The 20,978-nt window shown below is 36.3% G+C and overlaps 1 protein-coding gene and 2 gene segments (V, D, J or C); 2 read left to right on the forward strand and 1 right to left on the reverse strand.

Annotated features, from left to right (window-relative positions):
• LOC122970131 lies at positions 1-1,792 on the forward strand. The segment is given in 2 exon segments: positions 1-58; positions 1,303-1,792. A coding segment is annotated over 1 exon segment (255 nt).
• Positions 1,793-2,928: 1,136 nt separating this feature from the next.
• On the reverse strand, positions 2,929-3,562 carry LOC122970101. The segment is given in 2 exon segments: positions 2,929-3,254; positions 3,471-3,562. Coding segments are annotated over 2 exon segments (378 nt in total).
• Positions 3,563-12,492: 8,930 nt separating this feature from the next.
• LOC122970035 lies at positions 12,493-19,053 on the forward strand. The gene is made up of 6 exons (XM_044336129.1): positions 12,493-13,128; positions 14,707-14,839; positions 16,065-16,282; positions 16,391-17,470; positions 17,574-17,742; positions 18,413-19,053. Exons 3-6 carry the CDS (start codon positions 16,072-16,074, stop codon positions 18,537-18,539), a joined length of 1,587 nt encoding a protein of 528 aa, XP_044192064.1. The 5' UTR covers positions 12,493-13,128; positions 14,707-14,839; positions 16,065-16,071; the 3' UTR covers positions 18,540-19,053.
• The last annotated feature ends 1,925 nt before the right edge of the window (positions 19,054-20,978 follow it).

The raw sequence follows: 20,978 nt of genomic DNA on the forward strand, positions 1-20,978 counted from the left end.
AGTCAGTTTGTATCACTGTGGTGGACTTTTGGTGGAGGAACCAGACTGGATGTTGGAAGTAAGTTAAACTTTAAAAGTATTTTATTAAATCCTGAGTGATATTTAGGTTTTTGCACATATGTTCTCTCTAGAAATTGAAATTTCTGATTTTACATTTTCACTTCTAATTTTTGACCAACAGTTGTCCACCAGCAACAAAAATAAGAGTTTTGTTTGTTTTTGAAGTTTAAATGATGAATCAATATATTCTAAGTGTTTGGTCCACAGTAGAAATCATGTAATCATGTAGTTTTAGATTCAGGCTGAAATTTGAGGACTTGTAGTTTTAGTTTAATGTGACAAAGTCAGAGAGCCGTGTCTCTCTACAGTGAGAGGTTTTTGTACGACGACTCAGTCAGTTTGTATCACTGTGGAGGACTTTTGGTGGAGGAACCAGACTGGATGTTGGAAGTAAGTTTCTGCTCAAATATTAAATATCGAATCATCAGTTAAGTTTATAATTTCTGTGTCTGAACATTTGTAGTCGATATAAGTTTCCACTGAGCTGATGTAAAACACTTTAAAGTCTCAATTTTATTGTTCATTTCTCCTCTTTAACCTTGAAGTTGAACTCAAAGCAGCTTTACTGAACTTTTCTTTACATGTTCCAGTTAGTTTGTTAAATGTGAACAGCAGAAAGATTAAACAACAACAATCCTACTTTTAAACATTTTTTCAAATTTTAACCTTTAAGTCTCAATTTTGAGTGAACGTTGATTTAAAACTATTCTGAACAACGTGGGCGATTATAACAAAAAAATGCTGCATCTCATCATTTAAAGTGTCTAAAATTGTCTTTTAACCTCAGTTTCAAATATTTCTTTGTTCTGAAAGATATTTGTTTCTTTAATATGTCTCAACATGTTGTGTATATTACGGCTGTCTCTTAGTTTTTGCTCATAATGTCCTTTAACACTGAATCTGATTAACTGTTGCTCTTTTAATAGTTTTGAAAGTAAATATGTTCAAAATCAATTTATAATATATATATTCAAACTCTATGTCCTTATTTTCAGTAAATAGTGTAAAATAAAATGCAGTAAAGAGTCATATGAGGACTCTTTCTGTGCTGATCTGCATGAGAGGTTTCTTAAAGGGAAGTGAAACAATGTGTGAGTGAGTGACTGGTGGAGCAGAAAAAACATCTGACAGAAACTCCTTAAAGGGGAAAATCCACTCTCACACAGTAAAGGTGTCCAAGTGTCTGGTGTTCGATTGACAGCTGTGTGGTCCCTGTCCTCTAATGTGATTGGTGTCTCCTAGGTGATGTCCGTCCCACCCTGACGGTGCTGCCCCCCTCCAGCGAGGAGCTGCAGCAGGGGAAGGCCACGCTCATGTGTCTGGCCAACAATGGCTTCCCCTCAGACTGGAGTCTGGCCTGGAAGGTGGACGGCAGCAGCAGCAGCAGCTTGGAGCAGAGCAGGAGTCCCGGGGTGCTGCAGAAGGACGGCCGCTACAGCTGGAGCAGCACCCTGTGGCTCCCTGCAGACCAGTGGAGGAAGGTGGGCTCTGTGACCTGTGAGGCCACCCAGGGCTCCCAGACTCCAGTCTCAGAGACACTGAGGAGAGACCAGTGTTCCCAGTCCTGACCTGACTCACTGCTACTGCTTTTACTCTGCTACTGCTCTCACTCTGATCTCTGCAACTATCTCTCTCTTTTATTTCACATGTTTCAGTAACAATATTTACTTGCTTGTTGTAATGTTTCAATATAATTTCAGTATTTCCAGACAATAAAGATCTGTTCATCAAATCACTTGTTTTCATGTTTATTATTATAAAAGTGTCTTAATTATTTTCTCTTAATGGTAACAGTAATGGTGTTAAATCCTGATAAAAACTTATAAATGTTTCAACTGCTCTGTGAAGACTTCAGAAGGAAAATGTAAGATCACATAATGTATTGATTCATATACTGTATATTAGGAAAGTATTTACACTCAGACAACACTCTTAGATATTATGTGATTAATGCTACACAGTCATGGTGGTAGTAAGTCCATAATTTGTTCTCATATTTTACAGCAATATCATCATATTTGTGGAAGATGCTTTGCTGGAGTCACTTCAGATTTGTCTGTATTAATAGACTTTTGTCACAAAATCTATAGTTGTCTCAGTGAAAACACATCCAATCATTTCTGCTTACCAAAGTGTGTTAATGTACAGACTATAATATTGTTTTAGATTTATATAAAGAAACATACATCTACATGTTTTTATACAATCCAAATTTTCAAATATATTTTTCAAATCTGAAATAAAAATCAGGATATCATCTGCATAAAGAGATATAAAACAAGTGTGATCTGACATTTTAACCCTTCAGATTTTTAAAAACTGCTTCTGCTGAAGAGCTCAAACACAAAGACAAAAGAAAGAGATGAAAAAAAGAAAGAATTAAATATTAATTACATATTCTATGAAATCCTTTTTGGTTTTAATCATAAATACTAAATAAATACTAATAATAAAATGACTAAAATATGTCGAATGAAATTATTCATAATATTACAACACAAATTATTAGATTTTATCAAGATTATATTCTGTAATTCATTTTGAAACATGAGTAAGATTGAGTTTCTATAAAAGAGATCGTATAAATAAATAATATTTATAATTTTAGTGTTCATGTGTTGTAGTCAGTAGATTTAACTTATTAAAGAATTGAAATTTACTTCAACAGAGGTTAGATTTGATGTTCAGCCAAATGTTTCATACAATGTTTCAATGAAAGTCTTAAAAATATAACTTGTTTGTTTAAACACAGAATATTTAGTATTAAAATGTTCAAAGTAAGTTATTAAAACCTCTGTTGTTTAAGTTTGAGTGCAGCTGTCAGATCAGTTCCTCTTCAGCTGAGGGAGGTTTTTGTACGACGTTGTATCACTGTGTGAACGGTCTGCTGTAACTCTGCTGACAGTAATAAACTCCTGAATCTTCAGCCTGAACTCCACTGATGGTCAAAGTGAAGTCAGTGTTGTATCCACTTCCACTAAAACGATCTGAAACTCCAGACTGACGGGTTGTACCATAATAAATCAGGAGTTTAGTTGCTTCTCCAGATTTCTGAAGGTACCAGTGAAGGTAGCCCTTATTATTACCATAATTGTAAACACTTGAACTGGTTTTACATCTGATGGAAACAGTCTGTCCTGGAACAACAGACCGAGATCCAGGAGACTGAGTCACAGTGATTTGTCCTGATGAACCTGGAAAACATGAAAAAGAGGAGAAGGGTTATTGAGACAAATCCAGCTTGGAGAAAGATGATCAACATGAAAACAGAAGAGTATCATTTCTTTAACATGGAGAATAGATGGAAGAAGGTAAATGCTGCTTGTTTCAGTGTTTCTCCATCACAGCAGAACATCATTGTGGTGAACCTGGTTGCATCCTGAAGCAAAGTTTTCACAAGAGAGTCTCACTCTGAACAAGGAGCCCCAGGGTGGCCAGCAGTAGAGTCAGTGGCATCATCATTGTGCTGCCGGCGGCGTGTCAGTGGCTGTGAAAGGTCTGGCCAGCCACTGACCAATACTGGCCTCTTAACGGCTGGGAGCAGAGAGGCAGGACAGATATGCAAACACACAGAGTCAGTGAACTGTAGCTGTCCTCAACATATCATGCTGTTTCCTCCTCACTGCTGGGAGAACTCAACATTTACATCATCCATAACATAAAGGAGTGAAAATCTGTGGGAGAGAACTTAATTTGATCTCCACCAAGCAGTTAAAAGACTGATGTGAATCCTATAATGGAGGAATTTTGAGGCTTATTTTAAAGAATTGTTTTCAGTTGTTTTTTTCTCTTTTTTTACCATGGTTAGTATTTTCTTTTTTCTAAAGTACAGACTGTGTAATTAGTGATGTGAAAGGCCCCAAATTCACTAAAGGTTTACAGATAAATGCAGGTGTTTCCTCATTGAAATCTGTTGAATACACTTTTAAGAAATCCAGTCTGAAGGTGGAATTGCAGCTTTTGTAGCAAATGAGAAACTGATTAAGACATGAAGAGTTTTGTAGTTGTTTATCACGTCAGACATCAGGAAAAATGATTCCAACATTATTGATCTGCAATATCTTTTAAAACGTGGACATGTTTCAAGTGTAACTATTTTATCTCAGTTTGGTAAAATGAGGCTACCAAATGATGTAAAAGATATGCTGACCATTTAAAATAGGAGTGAAACTAGTTGGAGAAAACCTCTTCTAATCTGATTAGTAACATAAAGAAGGGAAGACAGAGATTTTGTGATGTTTAGTCGGATGTCATCTGCATACAAGCTGATCTTTTTGATGGTGTGAATGAAATGATACCTGAAATGCTGATGCATTTGTTCATGGAAGAAACCAGGGGTCCAATCAACATCTAAAGAGTAGTGAAGAAACAAGTCATCCCTGTCTCATAAACATTTGTTATTATATTTGTAGTGATAACTTCAAATGATTAAAGATAGAGTGAATGATCTGGATAGACTTGTAAAATAACTGCTTGTGTGTGTGTTCAGTGAACTGTATCAGTCTATGCAGTTGCTCCCAGCTGCAGAAGTCAGCTCAGTTTCTGTTCAGTCTGACTGAGGGAGGTTTTTGTATGAGGCTTTTTCACTGTGTGATCAACCACTGACTGTTGGGATAGTGGAGACCGTGACAGTAATAAATTCCTGAATCTTCAGCCTGAACTCCACTGATGGTCAGAGTGAAGTCAACTCCATTCCCTGCTCCACTTCCACTGAATCTGGACGAGATTCCTGAAAATCTCTCTGATGTTCTGTAGATCAGAGGTTTAGGATTTTCTCCAATTTTCCGATGATACCAGGCCAGCCAGTATTGTGAACCAGAGTAGTGATATACTTGTGTATTAGCTTTACAGTCAATAGAAACAGTTTGACCAAGCTCCACTGATTTGGCTGCTGGTTGAGTCAAGACAATATTTTGTCCAACAGACCCTGAGGAGAGAGAAGAAACACTGGACATGAGATGGTGAAACTCAGCTACACTCCAAATGATTTTCACATGACAGAAAAAATGATTTTCCTCACCCTGAGTGAAGCAGAGGAGAGTCCAGATGAGGACGGAGATCAAAGTCATGTTTTTTGATGAGGAGGATTTCTGTGGCTTCTGTTGTGATGAAGGACAGCTGTCAGTCATCCAGTGTTCAACTCTCAGGACTATAAACTCTCCCAGAGCACTGGAGCATGGTGCTGCTGATGCAAAGTGGCTCTCTATGGAAATGCTCTGACTGACTCCAACAGGGACTCGGATTACTCTGATGATGCTGTTTCTAAAAGGATCAATCAATTTACCAGAGTACTGATATTTTTAACATAGATTTGGTTTGATGATTGCAGAGATTATCTTTCAGAACGTCTTCTGTCCTTTGAATAAAGTTATGTTTCAAGACTCTATGAAATAAAATATTCTTGATTATTTTAACATAATGATTATATAGTTTCATCTGATGAAATCTACAAGGCATTTATTTAGTGAGTCTATTATTTGGAAACATTTCATGTGTTTCACTCAATCATTATAACAGTGAATACCATAATATCACTGTAGCTGGTTCAACATCATGTTGTAACAGTGTTGTAAATTGGAAAAAGCATTTTGCTGCAGTAGTGAAGTCCATCTGTTTTCATGTTTCATAAGTTGAGCCTGTGTAGGGGAGGACAAACACACACTATTTTTTATTAGTTTGGTATTAAGCTGAAAATGTTTAATTAAAAAAAAGTATTAAAGACTATAATGCGTAACATTGAGTTCTTTGAAAATGATGTTTGAGTATATTTATTAAACTTAAATAGGAGCTTTCAGCTTGAAACTTTTTATCTTTAGTAGTGAAACCTGTCTGTTGCCATGGTTCATCAGTGATGCTTGTCTGTCATCATGGTTACTGAGCTCAGAGAGGGAAGTGAAACACTGAAGACCAGTTTCATCCAATCAGAGGAAGACCAGAGACGTGATTGGTCCAATGTAGAGCCAAAGTAGAACAAGATCATGTGCTTGAAAGCGGTCAGAGACGTGAACATGCCAGTCTGTCTATGGCTGAATCCAAACTGTTTCAACAACCACGCCTTCCTCCACCCACAGAAACTAAACTCTGTTTGCCTCCACAGCAGCTTTCAAGTCAACTGACTGAACACAGCAGAGAAAGATTATCCACAGTGACAGACAGTCATCAGTGGAAGTACATTTACTCAAGTATTGTACATGAGTATAATTCTGGGGTACTTGTACTTGAGTATTTCCATTTGATGCTACTTTATACTTCCACTCCACTACATTTCAGAGGGAAATATTGTACTTCCTCCTCCACTACACTTATTTGACAGCTTTAGTTACTTTTCAGATGAAGATTTGACACAATGGATAATAAAATAAGCTTTTAAAAAAAACACATTGTTAAATATGAAACCACACTGTAAAAAAAAAAGTTATTTCACAGAAATTTACTGTAGCCTATTATTTTACAGTTTTTTTTGTTTTTTCTACATTAAGTGTAAATGCCATTAAAAAAAAGCCATAAATGCCATAAAAACACTTGCTTTAAAATTACCTAATTTAAATGCAGGCTTGTTTTATACAGTATTCTTTTGTAAATTCATAGAATTATCCATACAAAAAACATAATTTCAATAATCATTACTTCAGATAAACCTTATTTTAAAGTAATTACAAGCAACTGTCTTCAGATAACATAGCGTTATGCCAGTCCAAATGAAGCTATTAATGTTAGCCTTGAATCAGAATCTCACATCAGTCATAGTAACGTTAAATAAATTACATTTGTCAGTTGACCATTTACATGTTTCAGCTCCTATTCTGTCCTGCAAACATTAAATAAAAGGCTGTGGCAAGTTGTGACCCGAGAAAGACTTTAAGTGACAGCTAGTATGCTAGTGTTAATAAGTTTAGCCAGTTAGCTTGATAAGTTACTAATATTATTTATTAAAGAAACATCAGACCGCCCAGCTGCTCCTATTTACTGCTAGTAAATACGTTACCAGTAACCTGCTGTCTACCGACTAAGTTAGTGTTGGTTTGAAGAACATACAATGAAACACAATGCAGTAAGATTTACTTTGTGGTAGTGAAATGAGTGTGGTGTGTGTAAAGTGCTGTGTAAGTGTGTGTGTGTGTGTGTGTGTGTGTGTGTGTGTGTGTGTGTGTGTGTGTACTGTGCAGACAGGCAATTAGTGTTCATTTTTCATAGGCCTGGTTGTCTGGTGGAAAAACCTGTCTCGGAGCCTGCTGGTCAGGGCTTTGAGGCTGTGGTACAGTTTACCAGACGGCAGAAGCTGAAACAATCCATAGTTGTGGTTAGATATACAGTTTTAATACACTTAGAAAAAAATAGAACACCTCAAAATATGTATGTTTTAATGTAATGTTAGTATATCAATGTGTCACAAATTTATTGATAAAGTAAATATTTTAATCATGATAATTATTTGAACTTTGCATCCCCCAGCCTCTTCTTGAGTTGTTTTGCATCGCTGGCATGGTTTTCCCAGGCACAGCCTTCACATACAGCCTGCATGGTTATTGGAAGGTTCTGGGCCTCAACATCCCCATGGTCATACCCAGCCTCACCACCCTGCAGGAGGGCGTTCTCAGCCAGGGGAGAGCCAAGTGGAGCTTAAGGAACTGCTTCTGGGCGCTGCACTGCATGACCCAGGCCTACTATCTGTTTACCAGGTGTGTGCACTAGCTCACTCATTATATAGATCAGTGGCTAAACCGCACTGTCACGCTGGAACTATTGCATGACGTAGGGCTAGGTAGAGAGAGCGTGATGACAACTGGAGGAAACTTGGATCATGTCAACACTAACACACCTCAGAAGCGCTGTGTGTAAGCATTTTGGATTTTACTCTATCAATGGCAAAATTATTGATAAAGATAAGGCTGGTTGCCGACTTTGTATGAAGCAACTACTTTACAGTAACGTTACCACAACAACAAATGGAGTCACCTGTTAGCTTCTCACCCAAGCGAGGCTAAAGAATCAGAGCACCAGCAGCTACACAACCTCGCCCTATTTTTTGCCCATAAATTACATAATGCTAATGTTCTATATAATTTGAATGAATTCCATAGCACTGTGAATTAATTCAAAGTGACAGCCATAGCGCGTATGCTGCACGGGAGATGGACCTGCTTTTCTGCTGCTCTGTTGGTTTAAGCTTCAAGTCTATGTTTTCCCAACCCTGGGCGTCAGTGAAGCATGGATATACATACTTTGACTGCTTTGTAAATAAATTATATATTCACAATAAAGAAATCTATACATAATTATGTTAACCTAATTTGGACATCTGCACCAAGATTTTAGTTTCTACTCATAGGCTAGATGATCAGTAATTTAGAGAATTTTCACTGTATTGATGATAGAGATTTAATCACGTTATTTTATATATAATGTGCATATTTGTTGTTTGTTTTTTATTTTAACCTGTATATTCTGCATAATTCAATCATTATATTGCAAGTCAAAAACTGAAAATCACTCTCTTGCCTAAAGCCTGTGCAAAATACTGCACCAGAGTTTTAACTGGTTCCAAATGTAGAGACTACTACATCACTCCAAATTAAGCATCCCAACACAGGATACCAGTCAGTTTTACAAATGGTTTTAAGATTTTGTTGATCACATTTAAAGAACAGCTTGTTCTGGCCCCAACCTTAATTTCAGACAGTCTTAAACTCTTAATGTCCCTGCACTAAAAGAGGCAAAGTTTGATCATGCTCAATTTCTGCTCAAGTGGCAAACTGCACTCCTTAAGAACGGCAGCCTCATGGCTCCCCTCTGCCGCTGCTGTGAGGGTCGGAAGCAAAGTTGCCATTGTGTGTACATTGAAAAAAATACAGGCAACAACGTTGACACCTGTTGGTGTGCAGGTACTTTTAAGAGCATGATACATATTTTCTGCTTTTGTATTCTCAGGACAAGGCTTGCTGAGGCTCATTGCAGAGGATCACAGCCATTGTTGGAATTCTGAAAGGAAATGGTTGGCTTTCAATCTGTCCTATGAATTTGAGGCTTTTTTTAGCATGCAGGTCTAGTGAAGTGTGTGCAACCCAGGCTTTGAAGACAGTGTCTAGCAAGACCTAGAAAACAATGCAAGACAGGATTGAGCTCAAAGCTTATTGAAAGCATTTACTCATACCTGCGCTGATTTTCTCTCAAGCTTAATATTACCAGGCCGTTTCTGATTCAGACAAGACAGCTTATGAATTGACAGCTTTTTATGACAGAGTTTCAAAATCAATGTAACTCAACCACAGCAGAATGGTCTCTTTCTCTTTAATCAACTGTGTGACAAATGCAATCGTTCAGGCAAACAAGTTGGTATTTTTCCTTTATGATGCTTGATGTTTGAACAATTTCAGTGTTCTAAATGAATGGATGTATTAGTCTACACAATCCACAGCAGAAAAAAGTAATCATCAGATAGAATACTATGTTTCGTTGTGCAAGCGCCAAATGCAGGTAGATTTTCCATTTGGCGAGTAAATATACCAAAGTACTCATGTGTTGCAGACAGAGACTCAGGCTGTAGTATAACTTGCAGTTTCTTTCATCTGCACACTTTACAACCACAACAAAGCAATATGTGTAGCTTACAGTCCATCAGCATATTTTTGCAGCTGTTAAAACCCACTAGCTTTGTGCTAACTACTGCAACTGGAGGAAGTTCCTCTTCTTCTACTACTTCTGCTTCAAAACTCTCACCTTACTCAAAGGCACAACCTGGTGGCAGAATGGCAGAAGTCATACAACACATCCACACACATTAATACTGCATAAAATACAAAATTATGAACCCTAGATCCTGGAAAACATTTTAGATCAGATTATTTATTGTTGTTCAAATAGTTAATTAATGTGAAGTTAATTTATAAAGTTAATCAACCTGCATGATGTTCTTTAGTTTTATGTTGACATTCAAAATTGTAGTTGATTTAATCCCCCCAAAAACAAAACAACTACAAAAAACAAGGTATGAACTGAACCATAAATAGCTGTATTTATGAATCCTAATCATAGCCATCCCTAGTTGTAGAGACTAACTAATATGTGCAGTTCTCTCATGACATGGCTTGCCATTGTACCCTTTTCTCTCGTGTTTTAAGTGCTTCTTTCATGGTGACTGACTTGTGACTTAATTGACTTTTCTTGCTTGACATTTAGCACTGACTTGACTTGGCTTACTTGATTCTAAGTTACAGTGATTTAAGACTTACTTGAGCCTTTAAGGTTAAGACATGAGACTTGCTTGTGACTTGCACATGTGTAACTTACTCCCACCTCTGATATTTGTGAACATGAACTACTTTCTCCCAAAGCCACAAACCAGAGATGTAAGACTCACATTTGTGATGCCATCCAGAATAAAGTCTGGAGCTGCTTTATATACAATGAATGTGAAACTAATTTTGTAGTATTTTTTTAATACCCAAATAAGCTTTATTCTATTGTAAACTTTGATATCTGAAACATAAAATGTACCTGTATACTAGGCTTGGGCAATGTCTACAGAATTACTTTGTAAAGCAAGCAGTAAAAGGTAATTTTATGATATATTCTGGTTATTAAACGTCTTGAAATCTCATACATCTCAAATGGGGATCTCTATTGAATTAATTGCACAGTATTGTAAAACGTCAGTAGAAAAATGTATATATTTATTCAGTGTCAAAGTTGATATAAAGGTACATTTATATAGACCTTCTGGTTTTTGTACATTCAGAACTCCATATATTAATGTGAAATGTCTGTAGATATATTGGGGAGTTGCTTGCAATTACTGTCACATAATGTTTATATAAAGAAGACCCTATACATTAATGGGAAAAGCCTGTAAATATATTGGAGAGTTGATTTTAATTACTGTCAAAAATGTTTATATAAAGTAATGATTATTAAAATTATGTTTTTGTAAACTATTATCACATGATCTTATTTTTTTGCACAGTATAAAACCAACATTTACCAGGGATCTACTGTAAATAGATTGGATAATCACATAAAATAAAAACTTAAAGCTCTCAAGATACCATTAATGGGTGTTAAAGGAGGGTAATTTGAATGTAATTTTACATATTTTTTCTGTGTTTTACATCCAGAAATCTGTACTTTGATGGGGAGTTCTTGTGGATGGATTGGATAATCCTATGAATTTACCGAAGATTACTGTATAAAAACAAGAGTCTTCATTTAAATTAGGTAATTTTAATCTTTTTATCTTTAATCTTTTTCATTTTTTGTACAGATTTATACATTTGTTTAACATTCTAGCAATGTCTAATAATGAGATTTTCTTTTTATTTTATAATGGTTGGACTGTAAAAATGCAGACAATGTCCAAAGTAAATATCCGTATTTTTAAAATAAATCTCTGTAGAATAACTAAAGATTTTTTACTGTTATTTGACAATAAGTGTTTGGCAATTTTTGCTGCCAGACTTTTTACCGGTTTTTTACGATTTTTTTTTTTTTATAGTGCAGTGGTTTCCAACCTTTTTGGCTTTTGACATCTTACAAAAAGCAGTGTGTAGTCGGGGTCACATTTCACATGTCTATGAGTTGTTAACAGCTCCACCAAATAGTGATTTTTCCCTCTAAACTTCTCACATGCTTTCATTTCAATAAATGTTCAAATGATCCAATATTTCAGGGTTAAGGGTTGGAGGGGCACAACCCCTATTTTGGGAACCACTGGACTAAACTAGCTAACTGTATATAAAGTAGTGTAAACTAGCTCCACCTCCAGCAGCTACAACAGTAACATGCTGCTCTAACACTGATGCTTCACTATTAATAATCTAATGATGTCATATATAATAATATATCAGTCAGAGGGACCAAACCACTACTTTTACTGCAATACTTTAACTACATCAAGCTCATAATACTTATGTTCTTTTACTGCAATACTTTAACTACATCAAGCTCATAATACTTATGTTCTTTTACTGCAATACTTTAACTACATCAAGCTCATAATACTTATGTACTTTTACTGCAATACTTTAACTACATCAAGCTCATAATACTTATGTACTTTTACTGCAATACTTTAACTACATCAAGCTCATAATACTTATGTACTTTTACTGCAATACTTTAACTACATCAAGCTCATAATACTTATGTACATTTATTGTACACTGTAAAAAATGACTGTGAAATTTACATAAAAACTATGTAAAATCCCTACAGAAAAGTATTGTAAACTCAAAAACATATATTTTTTGTTTAAAGTACAGTGAATTTTTGGAAACTATTAAACAGAATGTTTTTGTTATATTTACAACAACAATATGTGATTACAATCAAATTTATTTGTTAAAACTACAAATATTGGTAACAAAAACAGAGAAATACTGTAATACTCATAACAAAACAATTTAGTTAATTTCACATGCAAATATTGTAAAAACTATAGTTTTAGTCAGTTGTTTTAAAAAATACAAATATATGTAAGTCACTTTACAAGTTTATGCTGTAATTTTAACATGATTGATAAAATGATGCAAATTGACGTAGGCCTATTTAAAATGTTTTCACAAAAAAGTTTTATTGTGAACCTGAGAGGTTACCTATCTATTTAAATATAAAAAATATACAATTTTAATAACATTGCATTTATAATTTAGGCTATTTGTAGCATATTGTAGAGTGTGTGTATAAGACATTCAAATTATTGATATATGCAAAGTAACACTGTTCAGTCCTAATCCTTGTATGCTTTATGTTTCTTTTAGTCTTTATCATTATCATTTTCACAGGCTAAACAACCTAACAGTGCCACCTCTAACCACTTGTACTTTTACTCTCTCATTGTGCACTGAGTCCTCCTAATTTTGAAATTTAAAAGTGCGCAGCTGAAGTTCGTCTCTGATTGGATAATGACGTGAGGGCGGGAGAAGCGCGAACCATTAGCCGTTAGCGTCACTAAGGAGCCAGTGTGCAGTCTGCAGAGCAGAGAACGGAGCAGAAATCTTCGGACCACTTCATTTTAAAAGATTTTAGGACAAATCTACAAGTTTTTTGGAGGGTCTGTGGCTGTTCAATTGGAAGGTAAGCTTCATATTTAGGCTACTCTTTTTTCGAGACCAGACGAAAATGTGTGCTGAAAGCTAGCTAGCTAGCACCAGTCCATATTTAAGACCAGTAACGTTAGCTCAATGTGTGATAACTTAATTCAGCTGAAAAGCACAGGCAAACATTTGAAATCCTAAAAATGATCACCTGCGTCTTTTGTAAAAGCAAATTTGTTACATTAAGAGGCTATGTACTGCATTGCAGAGTACATAGGAATGAGCCTCATTGTCTTTTCAAATGTGCTGGCGCCAACTGTAGTCAAACATTTACCACTTACTCAGCTTTCAAGGGCCATTTTTATCGTGTGCACAATGCACCTGCACCGCAAGCTGCTCCTAAAGCTGTTGTTGCGGATTTAAAATGCGCAGTTTCATTATGTGCCCGCAATTTACACACGGTGAAAGAGCTAGTGTCTCACTTAAATGATCATTTTGGAGAGGGCAGGTCTGTGTCATGTCCAGTAAGTGGTTGTAAGCATGTGTTTACAAAAAAGTCATCATTTACTTCTCACATGTGTAGGAAGCATAAAGCATGCTCCCCTGATGGTATTGATGACATGTACAAGGAAACTCGCCTTCAGCCCCCAAATGTCATTGCCAGTACAGATGATTCAGAAAGCACACATGAAGCCATGCCAACAGCTAGTGCAGCCAGTGATATGCCAGAGAATGATAGTCAGTCTTATCTCAGAAACATGTGTCTCTTTTACCTTAAACTGCAAGGACAGCTGCTTATTCCTGCCTCTACTATACAGACTATTGTTGAGGAGATGCAAAATGTGCACGAGTTAGGTCAAGCCTACACAATAACTAAAGTAAGTTCTTTATTAAAAAATGATATGAGCCTATCAGATGAAGCAGTCACTAAAATATGTGACTGCATTAAAGAGTCAGATTTGTTCTCTGCCTGTCATCAGGGACAATTAAGAACAACATACACCAGAAATCAGACATTCACAAAAATGTTTAAGTACACGGAACCCCAAAAAGTGCTATTGGGAATGGATGAAAACATGACACAAAAATTTGCGTACTACATACCAGTGGCAGAAACTCTGAAGAGCTTTTTGCACTCCCAGTTATGGAGGAATGCACAGCCACAACAGTTTGGAGATCCTGATGTAGAGGTTTTTACGGATTTATATGATGGAAAAATTTTCAAATGTCACCAGTTCTTTAATGAAAACCCTGAAAGCCTCAAACTGATTTTGTATCAAGATTCATTTGAAATTGTGAATCCCCTGGGTTCTGCTAAAAAGACACACAAAGTTCTTGCAGTTTATCTTTCATTAGCAAATTTACCCATTCATTTGCGTTCAAATACTGATAATATGTTTTTAGTCTTGTTGTGTGTTGAGAATGACTTAAAGCGTTTTGGAATAGCCAAAGTTTTCTCAGAGTTGTTGGCAGATCTGAAATCCTTGGAGACAGATGGAATAAATGTAGATGGAAAAACAGTAAAAGGGGGTCTCTACTGCATTGCTGGGGATAACCTTGGTTCTCATTGCATAGGTGGGTTTACAGAGAACTTCAGCCGCTCTCAATATTTTTGCAGGTACTGTGACATCACGAGAAGTGAGTTTGAGGCTGATCCAAATGCCTGTGGTCCTCCACGCACCCCAGAGACGTATGACACAGCTGTTGCTGATCTCCAGGCTGAAAACATCCAAGACGTCAGAGGAATAAAGGTAAACTCTATCTTTAATACCCTTGAGTCTTTTCACGTATCCCAACCTGGTCTCCCGCCTTGTTTAGGTCATGACCTCTTTGAAGGAGTCTTGTCATATGATCTAGCACTGTACTTGAAGAACATTATAAAAATGAAAAAATGGTTCACATACTCACTCTTAAACAGGCGCATCAAACAGTTTAAGTACAAAGGATCTGAAGCACTCACAAAGCCATGTGCTGTCAAACCTGACGGAGCCAAGTTATCAGGGCAAGCCATTCAAAACTGGAACCTTCTGAGATTGCTACCAGTTTTGATTGGTGACAAAGTGCAAAATCATGAGGATGAAGTATGGCAGTTAGCTCTCCAGCTAAAAGACATTGTGGATCTTATTTGTGCTCAGAACATTTCCTTGTCCCAGATAGCATATCTTGACATTTTGATCCAAGAATATTTGGAGTTGAGAAAGATGATGTTTCCTGAAATTCAACTCAAACCCAAGCACCACTATTTGCGCCATTATTCAGCACTGTCGTTGAAATTTGGTCCATTGAGGAGATTATGGACGCTTAGGTTTGAAAGTAAACACAGTTATTTTAAAAGATGTGCCAGACACTTGAAAAACTTCAAAAATATTTGTCAAACATTGTCAGAGCGTCATCAGATGTATCAGGCATATCTTTTAGCTGGGCAAGAATGCAGTAAACTACTGCAAGTGAAGGACAGCTGTGCGTTTTATCCCAACCTCTACAGTGACGCTATTAAACATGCAGTCAGGGAGTTAGCCTTTTCAGAAAGCAATACCACAGTTGCCACAGATATTCAGTACAAGGGCACTGCATATAAAAAAGGACAGTTTCTTGTGTACAGAAATGATGAGTATATGGAGTTTGGTGAACTTCTACTCATCTTGATTCAAAATGACACATCTGTGTATGTTTTGATGGATATCCACAAAGGCATCTTCCTCTCAGAATACCATCTGTATTCTGTGACAAAGGACAGTCTTGGGTTACAATGTATCAACATTAATGACCTGCCTGATTTCTATCCTTTGGTATCATATATTCTTAATGGATTCCAAGTCATTCCACTAAAACACAGTATTGTGGCAAAATAAAGTCCAATTAAAGCTGTTAATTGGACTGTTAGTTTGACATTAATATAAGTGTTACCTGATGCATGTCCCTGTTCTGTTAAGTGTATGTACTGTATATTTTTTCTGTTCTGCATTTCTTCTTCAGTGTAAATATGAGTGACTCAGGGCGAACCTTCCTAGATGTCGCCATCATGGAAGCCCTACCAGAACTTCAAGTAGTAAACAAAAACATCCTGGAAGAGCACTTGCAGTCCATTGGAGTCGAGACGTATGATGATCTACGCTTCGTAACGGAGGCTGATTTGATGACAGTATTAAGACCTGTACAAGCCAGAAAGCTTCTTTCTGTTTGGAAACAGAAATGTAAGTAAAAACACCACAACACACAGCTATTCAACAGCAAAAGCAGACATGGACATTGTGTAATATTGTACAATGTGAATCATAATCTTATTTTTTTGTCATTTAAAGACCAAACTCCCGAGAACAGCTCACTATCATCTGTGGAAGCCTCACCTACCCAACTGCTGTCATCGCTCTCTGTTTCACCCCAAAGTTCATCGTCAACCTCCTCCAGCAGCCTAGGACTTGACACACAGTGGGAAGACAACTTTGAAATTCCATGGAGTAAATTTCCTGAGGAAGTGATGGATTCTTTGGAGAGGGGAAAAAGGCCAGGCCCAAAACTGAGGAGGCAAATGGTCCGGATTGTTGTGACTGAGATGATGGAAAAATGCCCCCATGTAGGTAAAAAGCATTCAACTGATGTTGCAAAGCAAATGGTGGCAAAATATCCCAATTCTCTGCAAGATGTAATAGAGGGCGATATTGTTGGAACAGGCTACCATTCCCTTGTAAAACAGCTGCAAAACAGAATCGAAAATGTGAGGCGCACTTCAACACCCAAAATAAGAAAAAGAAAACATCAGGCTGATGACTCAGACCACACAGATGAGATCCCATTAGAAGAGAGAGCAGCAATGCAGGACACTTACGGATGCATTAAATGGAATGTGAAATTTCTGCCCCGTGAAGAAACTCAAGAGAGCCAGCACCAAAAGAAGGAAAAACTCAAGGAGATGTTCCAACAATCTGATGCCAATCCAGAGGAGGTAAAATGTCTAATGAAGTCCACTTTTTACACACAGCGTCAACATGTCAACCAGGGAAAAAGTATCAAAAGCCTTCGAGAGGAGTGGCCATTTTGGTTTGACGAACTTGGCATGTCGGTCCACTTCAAGGAACTCACTGGGATTGACCTCAAAGAGACATTCACGCGAAATTTGGATTTGAAGGGAAAAAGGCTTCTCAACTACATGACCACAGTTTATGTCACCAAGAGTAATAAGTTCCTTCAGACTTATGCAAGGCTTCAGAGGATGCGGGGACAGCAGAGTGGCTGCTCAGATGATGTGAAAGAGATGGTCCTGCTTCTGCTCAGCTACTTTGATGAGAAGGAGGAGTCCATGTTCTTCCATGTAGAAGATACCTGTCTGGCAGAAGAGGTCCAACTGGAGCAAGTGCCTCTGACACCTGCTGTTATTGTCTGTGGTAAGTCTGTTTCATATCTCTTTTTTTTAATTGCACTGTTTATAGAATCTGTCATGTGAGTGCAGCGCTTATTAATATAACCTGTTAAATAATTTGTTCATAGGACAGTCCTGCTATTCCTCAACAAGGTACATGCTGAGTCTGGATCGGAACCTCATCAACACAAACATCTCCTCCTTCATTTCTGCATTGTGCCTCATGTTCGGGAGCTACTTCTGTTTCAACATCCATTATCCATCTGAGCTGGCTTCAACTCTGGAGTTTCTTCAAAGGTGAGTAAACATGGCATGGCATTTCTCAGACCTGTACTTTAATTAAGCCTAAAATGGCTAAGCTACACAAAAACTGCCTTAATAGTTCCTAGGGCCAAAAACTGCCCCATTGAAACCCATTAAAACCACTATTTTTGATCCCACGTTTATCTTGACAAAAACTAATGCATTCCTTTATGTTAAGATTTCGGTTTGGACCACAGGCTTTCAATTTGTAGTTTTTATATTTGTCCATCAGGTGGCACCACTTTTACCCATTCAAAGCATGCCGCAAAGTTTCACACTTTTTATTGTTTTCTGGAAGAAAAGTGTGTGTGCTATTGATGTCGGATAATGTTGTGTATGTGTACTCACTAAATGCATTTAATGGAAATTATTTAGTTTTTTTTGTATAAAAACAGCATTATGTAGAGTTATGTAAACATACTGGCATTGAAAGGGTTAAAAAGCTAAAAATATAATTAATATTTGATATGTATATTTCAGACTCTAAAAGAGTGACATGTTTAAAGTAGAAAAAAATATCAAAATATACTATTTTTATAGCAGTTCATGGGAACAAGCCACGTTTTGGCTTTAAAAACATCCACGAAGTAAATAAGTTAAGAACACATGAAGTTTTTTTTTTTAACTGATCAATTAAAATGCTTAATATGCTTTTATTCTACAGGTGTTTTTTCTCGATAAACCCAGAAAAAGGAACTAAGGTGGAGAATAAAAACTCGAAGCGTCGTCTCAATCTGAACCCTCGAGTCCTCACCCTGATCCAGGACCTCTCCGATCACGAGTGGCGTTAAGCCTAAATATGGACTCCTTCTGTGCACTCTGACTGTTTGTTTGAGAAGAGGTACTGTTACTTTTCGCTTTGTTCAATCCACAATGTGTATTATGGTAATTAAGGCACAACGTAATTTTTGTTATTTTGCAAAAATACCTTAACAAACGTGCATTCTTATTTTGAGGGGGTACGCCTCTCCACAGATCTGACCTGTAACTTGGCCTGTTGGCATCACGTGATTGTCTCCATGGAGATAGATAAGTTTTATGCCATACTGTGGAACATTCAGAATGTAAACAAAATTTTGATTGAATTGGGTTGTTGTTGTGTGCCTGACACTTAAACTTTGTTTGTTAAAGTTTGTTAAAAATGTCCAGATTTAAAGAGGCTAATCTTCTGGAGTATCTCAACTTGGATTCAGTCATAGTTCAAGAACCATTATATGTAGCTTCTTTGCATGTTGTATCTGTTGAAAAAAATGCATCCAGTTGTTTACAACTATTATTGCTGTTAAATAAATTTCCCAAAAGTGATATTTTTCTCTCGTCTTTTCTCAAGATGTATTTTTGCAGGTTTATACGTAAATTTTACATTATAACTTGATTATTAAAACATAAAAACACAGCATATTTTGAAGAGATTTTATATATAATATACAGAACCATTCCATTTAAAATGCAGAGTTTTACTGTTGTTCTACCGGTTTAAATTAGTTTTTGTTTGATATTTCCCTGTTAATTTTATCATTTATTGATGCACAATTAGCAGTTATTACATGTAAAAAATACAGGAAATGGTCTATTTATATACAACACCGTTATGTGAAATTAACAAAAAAAAAATTGTAGACTTAACAGTTTTTTAATGTGATTCAGCCGTGATTTCATTCACTGTAAATCAATTTACATATTTCGTCTGTAAAGTTGTCTACTGTGCTGCTGTATTTTTTACAGGAATTCTCTGGTAACCACAGCTGCCAGCGTTTTCCTGTAAAAACAACAGTTTTTTTTTTACAGTGTAGTAGGATTTTTTATGCAGGACTTTTACTGGTAATGGAGTATTTTTACATTGCTGTATTGGTGCTTTTACTGAAGTAAAGTATCTGAGTACTTTTTCCACCACTGCACACAAATAAATTTATATATACAGATAATATATTTTAAACTCAACTCTTTCTCTGTTTTCCTTAAATTGTTTCTGTTGGCCTGCGCTGCTCTCTGGTGGCTGCTGGGTGATATTACAGTTTTTTCTATAACAGTTTCTGTGTCCTTCATCTCTGAGCTACAAAAAAAAACTACCAACAGACTAAACACATAATAAAAACTACAAAAACTAAAAAATCAACAACAGCTAAGTGCATCTTTCATGTGTTACATGTTACTTTGATGCTGTAAGTACATCTTGCCGGTGATATTTGTGTATTTTGACACATGTAAATGTTTGAAAGCAGGATTTTTACATAGTTTTTTTTTTTTATTGTGCTGTGTGTACTTTTAGTAAAATCATAAAACACAAGTAATACTAAAGAGTAAAACACATACCTGTCTTCTCCAGAACAATGTTGGGTGTAAGTAGTGGAGCTCCGCCTTTCAGGTGTAGCTGTTGTCTGTTCATTGGTGATCACATGATGTGACTGTAGCCTACATACTCTGAGAAAGGCTTCATGCTGAAACACGTCAGCAGTTTTGTCAGCCTGTTGATTGAAAATAAATTAATCTTAAAGATCAATACATGACGTTATTCTTTTTGCTGATTTTTAACCATGGATTGCTGCTTTTTTCCCTGACTTTGTCCTGGAGAATGTAGATACTGCTTTTTTGTGAAAGCAGAGCACCTGCCTGAATTTTCAGTCTAAGCGCTTATAATACATCCATTGTCTCGACCTAATAAGGAGGAGCTCCGTCTCTTCTTCTGACCCTTAAATACCATAATAACATACTAATAACACTATTGCATGGCCTAACATTACTATAATGTGGAAAATGAAAACAGCATAATCCAGCAACATGGGTTCTAAATGCAAATAATTGGGAATGGAAGTAATTGCATAACGCAAATTCCATAGCATGACAAAAACTGAATTTCAACATGATTATTCTGATTATCTGGATATTGTTACTTGCACTTTTAAATTGTTTGCTCAGACATTCTTTCTGTTTATTCCAATCACAAGCATCTGTTTTTATTTATTATGTTTATTGCAAAACATAACAATTATAAACACCAATAGACATTATATGCCAAGGTTTAAGGAGTATATAAATTATATGATGAAAGAAGAAAAAGAGGGGAAAAGGCTTTGGGTTTTGAAGAATAGTTTGTATGTATTGTTGCATTTCATTTATAAAAAAATAAATAAAGGTTTGCTATTATAAAATGCACTCTTGTGTAATTTCAAATTTTGCTAAGATAATAAAAAGATTTGTGGTATAATACTATTTTTTGCTCTGAACTGCAG

The sequence above is a fragment of the Thunnus albacares genome, chromosome 19 (assembly GCF_914725855.1).
Source record: "Thunnus albacares chromosome 19, fThuAlb1.1, whole genome shotgun sequence".
Lineage (NCBI taxonomy): Eukaryota > Metazoa > Chordata > Actinopteri > Scombriformes > Scombridae > Thunnus > Thunnus albacares.

Excerpts from the sequence above, each read along its gene's own strand:
- LOC122970035 (XM_044336129.1), top strand. The coding sequence starts at position 16,072 with ATGAGTGACTCAGGGCGAACCTTCCTAGATGTCGCCATCATGGAAGCC. Across the intron at positions 17,471-17,573 it reads ACCTGCTGTTATTGTCTGTG|GACAGTCCTGCTATTCCTCA; the intron begins GTAAGTCTGTTT and ends ATTTGTTCATAG. Across the intron at positions 17,743-18,412 it reads ACTCTGGAGTTTCTTCAAAG|GTGTTTTTTCTCGATAAACC; the intron begins GTGAGTAAACAT and ends TTTATTCTACAG.